The sequence below is a fragment of the Sardina pilchardus genome, chromosome 19 (genome assembly GCF_963854185.1).
Source record: "Sardina pilchardus chromosome 19, fSarPil1.1, whole genome shotgun sequence".
NCBI lineage: Eukaryota > Metazoa > Chordata > Actinopteri > Clupeiformes > Clupeidae > Sardina > Sardina pilchardus.
In genome coordinates this window covers 13,359,413-13,363,201 of record NC_085012.1, presented here as the reverse complement: position 1 = coordinate 13,363,201, position 3,789 = coordinate 13,359,413, and the positions used below count along the sequence as shown (strand labels likewise).

At 52.7% G+C, this 3,789-nt stretch overlaps 1 protein-coding gene across 2 annotated transcripts in view; it reads right to left on the bottom strand.

Annotated features, from left to right (window-relative positions):
* Window positions 1-244: 244 nt before the first annotated feature.
* sik2b (salt-inducible kinase 2b) overlaps window positions 245-3,789 on the bottom strand; it is a 39,294-nt gene continuing 35,749 nt past the window's right edge. The window contains exons 14-15 of one of the 2 annotated variants that reach the window (XM_062521385.1): window positions 3,575-3,663; window positions 245-3,320 (exon numbers count right to left, since the gene is read on the bottom strand). In XM_062521385.1, the coding sequence (XP_062377369.1) occupies window positions 2,654-3,320; window positions 3,575-3,663 (756 nt within the window). In that variant the 3' untranslated portion in view covers window positions 245-2,653. The remainder of the gene's footprint in view (window positions 3,321-3,574; window positions 3,664-3,789) is intronic. The other variant, XM_062521386.1, reaches the window with a different exon arrangement.

Sequence of the window (3,789 nt, the reverse complement as noted above, 5' to 3'; positions counted from 1 at the left end):
AGCTCATGCTTTTAGCCATATGGTAAGTGGGTTAACACTAATCCCGCCTGCTTAAGATCTGCAGGCAAGAAATGTCATTACGACCGTAGCACACTTTCTGACAGCGATTTGGGATATGTGGGAATCGGGGAATGAGCGCATCTAAAATGAGTCCTTTGATGTCCCAGTAAGAAAACAAGACACACACACACACACACACGCACATGCATGCACAGACAGACAGTTAGACAGACAGACACAGCAGTGATCAATAAATCTTTTCAGTTTTTAATCTCTACAGCAAGTTAGCTTATGTGTGGTCAACATGGGGGAGGATAAATGTCAAGGTGGATGTCGAACTGAATGGTGTTTGCCAGCAAGGATGTGATTAGGGTTCTGTGACACATTCACTATTCTCATATTCATTAGAACTAGTATTCAAGAAATATTGCTATAATACTTTTCAACGGCATATACTGATTGACCAAAACAACAACAACAACGACAACAACAACAAAAAAATACACTGTCGAAAAGCTAACCAATAAGCCAGAGCCCCACATGGTGGCGCTGTCTGGACCGACTTCGGAGGGGACTTTGGTTTTGTACCTCTGGAAAAAAACCTGGGTCGACTCACACATGATCTGTAGGAATTCCAACATTAAAAACGAAAGAGGAATCAAACTGAAAAATATAGTTCTTCAAATCTTAATTTAGAAAGAAACAGAGGAGAGACAGAGAAGGCACAATGAACACTATCACATTTAACAGAATATTGGTTGCATCTTCAAACCACTTTTCAAAAATCTCTAAACTCCTAATATCATTTGACTTTTTGAAATAAAGCATGTGAAACAACCACATGAAGGTGTCCTGTGGACCCGCCAGCTCGAGTCTGTTATTGGGAGAGTCCGGCTGGGAGCAGTCCGCAGTACTGGTCATCAGCCTCCTGGACCAGTAGCGGGAACGTGTCTCTTGCTCTCCCCACTACATTACATTCACCTCCACACACACACACACACACACACCTTTCCTTTTCACTTCCTGGGGAAAAAAGTGCTCCAGTAAATTCTCTTACTAAGAAAACGTCACACGCACACACACGTGTACACACGCACGCAGGCACACACACAAACATACACACACACACACACACACACACACACACACACACACACACACATATAGATTCTACAGTCTGGCCTCTGCTGAGGAGTCATGTGTCCGCTCAGTCCAAGTGTCCAGGCCTGCTTGTCCGGTAACGTAGCGCCGTATGTCTCCGAGATCCTCTGCAGGTTTCAAGTAGATTATTAGAGTACTGCAGGGGGGGGGGGTTGGTTTGGGGGGAGGAGGGGGTAGTGGTGGACAGGTGAGATGGGGCTACGTGTCGTACGCACTGATGCTGGAGACGCAGGAGATTAGTAGATGGTGGGAGTTGTGGGAAGGTTGTGGTGAGGGTTTCCAGTGTAATATGGGGTGGGTGGTGGGAGGTGGTGGTGGGGGGGGGGGCTAGGGGGGGGTGGAGCGCTCCTCTCCACTGGATCCCACAGGACACCAGCCTCCAGCCCCCAGAGTGCAACACTCAACCAGGCTGCAGTGATGTTCAGCAGAGCAGAATGCGACTGACAGACGGCGGTGATTCTCCAGCAGCGATCATCACAGGACAGGACAGACCGTGAGTGACGTTCAACAGAGCACGTGACGACCGACAGGCCGCACTGACGCTCGACAGCTCTCATCATCACCACAGGACAGGCTGCAGTGATGTTCAGTAGCTCACTGCAGTGGACACATCTTATGGCTTCTCGCAGACTCTGATCAATATATTGCTTCAATTTTGTCACACACGCACGCCCTTTCACACACACACACACACACACACACACACACACACACATACACACACACAAACACACTGAAAGTAATGCACCACCACTGCTTGGGGTTATGTAGCCCAGCTTTTTTCTCTGATGCCGTATTGTGTGTGCACCGAAGGTGCTTGCTGCACAGGCCTGAGGTTGGGGGTGTGTATGTTCCTATATGACTGAAAAGTGTGTGTGTGTGCTGCTTCTGCCTGCCAGCTTTGAGCTCCGGCCACGTCAACACACACACTCCGCTGGCCCCTCCGCTGGCTGCTACACACACACACGCACACACACACACACAGCTCAGTTCATTCCTCCTGTATGGGTGTGTGTACACGCAACCATGTGTGTGTGTGTGTGTGTGTGTGTGTGTGTGTGTGAGTGTGTGTGAGCGTTTAATGGGGTATTCGTACACGTGTGGTGTGCTTAAGCAGGGTACACGTACACACACACACACACACACACACATACACACACATATACACACACACACGTGCACACACACACACACACACACACGGGAGTGGCCATAGCTGTACCAGGCAGTGGGGGACTTCGGGAGGTAGGAGGGTGGACTGTGGTGTCAAAAAAAACCAACAACACAAGATAGTATTGGAGTCCTTAGCTTCAGCACGATCACAAGAGTAGTGTTACTGTTTGTGTCAGTCAATAGGTAATTCTCAATATAAAATCGTCCATCCCTTGGTCAGGCTCCGCGGGCCTCCCCAGGACGCACAAAAACACCCCGTTGCCACAGTAACACTGTTAGTTAGTAGGCGTCCCGGCGTCCGCTGGCGAGCGTCCAGGGCTCAGTTGACCAGCACGAAGCCGTGCTGCGCGTCCACCGTCTCCATCATCTCGCCGTCCAGGAAGGCGTCGCCTTGAAGGGTCAAGCCCTCGTACGCCGCTGCCGCCACTCCCCCCGACTGACCTGCTCCTGCCGCTCCTGGTCCAGGGGGCCCGAGTGGGGGAGGGGGCGGGGGGGGCTGCCCGGGCTCCAGAGGGTACTCGTACTGCTCCTGGTACAGGGGCTCGCCCAGGGGCACGGGGCCCTGTTCGCAGCCGGGGGGGTAGCCGTAGCTCAGGGCATCGGGGTGGGGGGGCATGGAGTGGGGATGCAGGTGGGGGTAGTGGCCCAGGTAGGGGTCAAAGGGCATAGGCTCCAGGCCGGGGCTCATGAGGGGGCCGAGCGTCTGGGTGCGGCCGAACTGGGGCAGGGGCTGGGGGGGCTGCTGGTGCTGGTGCTGGTGCTGGGGATGGCCTGCGGGGGGCGCTATGGAGCCTGGGGCCGCCACGCCGGGGGGGTCGGGCAGGCTGAGCGGGGGCTGGTGTTGGTGTTGGTGTTGGTGTTGGTGGGGGTAGGGGCCGGCCCCGGCGCCCTCCACGATGTGCATCTGGTTGAAGTAGGCCTGCAGCTGCGTCTGCTTGTGCAGGTACAGCCGCTTCTGCTGCAACCTGCCGGAGGACGACAGCACCCTGTGAGCGCGTGGGTGAGTGTGCACATGTCAGCAACGCTTTTGATGCATCAGAACAAAACTGGGCACATGGAATTCGCGACAGAAACGTTGCTTAATTGTTGGCAGAAATGTTGCAACTACCTCTTGGTCATACTGTGAAAGGCCCCTTGGCAGATAGAGTGTGTGTGTTCATGCGTGTGTGTGTGTGTGTGTGTGTGTGTGTGTGTGTGTGTGTGTGTGTGTGTGTGTGTGTGTGTGTGTATATATATATACCTGTGTTCCTGTAGCTGTTGCTCCAGGCTCCGGGGTGTCTCTTTACAAAACATCTGACAACTGGGGCTGTTGACTAGCAGGCTAGCCTTCTGTAACACACACACACACACACACACACACACATAAACATCAACTACATTTCACAGATTGCTCAAACCTGTCAACATTCACACATTACACACCTCAGACCACACATTACACACCTTAGACCAAAG